Consider the following 2,037-nt stretch of genomic DNA (forward strand, 5'->3'; position numbering starts at 1 on the left):
CATCAAATTCTTTCTTTTTCCTTTTTTCTCTCTCTCTTCCCCATCACTCCCCGTCACTTTCTTCTTCTTTCTTCTTCCTCTTTCTTCTCTTTCTCTCTTTCTTCTTTGTCTCTTTCTTCTTCCTCTACTGTAATTTTTCTTCACTTTCTTCTTCTTCTCTTTCTCTTCATCTCCTCTTTTCTTTCTTCTAATCTTCTTCCTTACTATTTCTCGTGTCTCCTCTTCTCTTTCTTCTTCCTTGCCTTCCCTTCCCCTCCCTTTACTTCTTCTTTACAGTTGAAGATGAAAATGGAAGATAATAAAATGGTGCTGAAATTAGTTTAGGAATATGAATTTTTTTGAATTAGACGAATCGTTTTAAGCCCTAGATCGGTCGGTTCGACGATTTTATACTGTTCCGTCGGTCCATTACCAGTCCAAAACGGGTTTATTGACATTCCCGGTTTTATGTAAACCCGGACCGAAGTAAAAGATGACTCCCGATCAAACTGGTCAGATCGGCCGGTCCGGTCCGGTCCAGGTTTTAAAACAGTGATTATCTCAATAATAAGGGATTACCCCCCAACCAAACATACCCTTAAAACTTCTTAAAACTTTCATTTTTTGTTACGTATAAATATACAGAACGCAACTGCTTCAGTCCTTTGAAAATCCTTAATTAATAAATAAAATATGCTTCAGACTCAGTACTAAAAGAAATAAATGCTCCCAAACTATAGACAAGGTCCAGAATATTATTAAACATATACAAGTATTGAAGGCATATAAACATCTACGCACATAAGTTTGTAGCAACAGTTCAATTTGAAATGTATTCCGGTTCATTCTGGTGACGAGCACGCTGAGCAGAAGAGTAAGCTGAAAGTGTTGAACCAGTGATGCGCAATGAGTGCTTAGCAAGACCCACACTTTTCTTCATAGCCAACCAAAAGACACAAAAGAACCCAATCCAACCTGAGTAAAACAATTTTTATCCAAAACAAGAGTTAAAAGACAAATCCGTTATATAGTTGAAGAACCAGAACTGATTTTATAAATAGAAGACTCAAGCATTACATAACAAATCAATATTTTTGAGCATGAGGCTTTCAATGGGATAAATTACTAGCTAGTCATAGCCCCAACATTTATGGTACAACAATTCCACTATGAACAAGTAAATCTATCAAGTATACAAGAACCCGGACATCCCATTGCCGAGCAACTATGAATATGAGCAGGCACCCCACAACATCCGTGCGCAGCTTTAAGACACAGTAGAATAGGGAAAGGCAGTAGACCAAATAATGAAAGTCATACAACTAAGAAGGTATATATCAGCATACAGGCATGACAATAAACATGCAAGTTAGTAGATGCGTTCCTCTCAGATGACTTAACATTGATTTTTAGGAATTAAAGAACATTGCAGAAATTGCAAGGGGATGACACAGAAAAATAGAATTTCTCATATCATAGTACCACATCCCTTTTTTGGATCTTAAAACAAGCCCTTAGGCCTTATACTGCTTAACATCAGCTTCAGATAGAAGCTTAGCCAATTAAATTCCAAAAATTATCAAGCAATTCAACATCAATTTAAAAAAAACTCAACCGACATCACTTGAGTAAATGCAGTTTCCAATAATGAGAAATCACTAACCATTTAGCAGTTGGGAAAAACCTGGAAGGAAAACTTATCAAAAAAGGAAGAGAGAGAGAGAATATCCCAAATAGCAATACCTGTAGCCACCATAACAGCGAAAATTGCTGAAATTGTTGCAGTGGAAATAACAAAAGCAGCAACAGATAATGCCCCAATATAAATAGCAGTTACACAAGCAAAAAATAGTGCCAAGAAGCCTCCTGCTGCTGCCAAAGAAAGGAGAAGGGAGACGATAATGGCATTGACAGTTGCAGTCAGAAGGAAAAGCATAAATACAAGCAATCCTGTCAAGGTAAGAAGAGTAATCATCCCAACCTGCATGAATTCCAGAAAGAATCAACAGGAATTCTAAAAATTGAACCTCAACAATGTTAATACTGACGATAAAAGAA

General features: G+C 36.8%; 1 protein-coding gene across 1 annotated transcript; it reads right to left on the minus strand.

Annotated features, from left to right (window-relative positions):
- Positions 1-535: 535 nt before the first annotated feature.
- Positions 536-2,016, minus strand: LOC116123495. The gene is made up of 2 exons (XM_031409259.1): positions 1,723-2,016; positions 536-954 (listed from the first exon to the last, which is right to left on the minus strand). The coding sequence occupies exons 1-2, from the start codon at positions 1,964-1,966 to the stop codon at positions 800-802; spliced, it is 399 nt and encodes a 132-aa protein (XP_031265119.1). The 5' UTR covers positions 1,967-2,016; the 3' UTR covers positions 536-799.
- Between the last annotated feature and the right edge of the window lie 21 nt (positions 2,017-2,037).

Source organism: Pistacia vera, unplaced genomic scaffold, assembly GCF_008641045.1.
Source record: "Pistacia vera cultivar Batoury unplaced genomic scaffold, PisVer_v2 Contig1424, whole genome shotgun sequence".
NCBI lineage: Eukaryota > Viridiplantae > Streptophyta > Magnoliopsida > Sapindales > Anacardiaceae > Pistacia > Pistacia vera.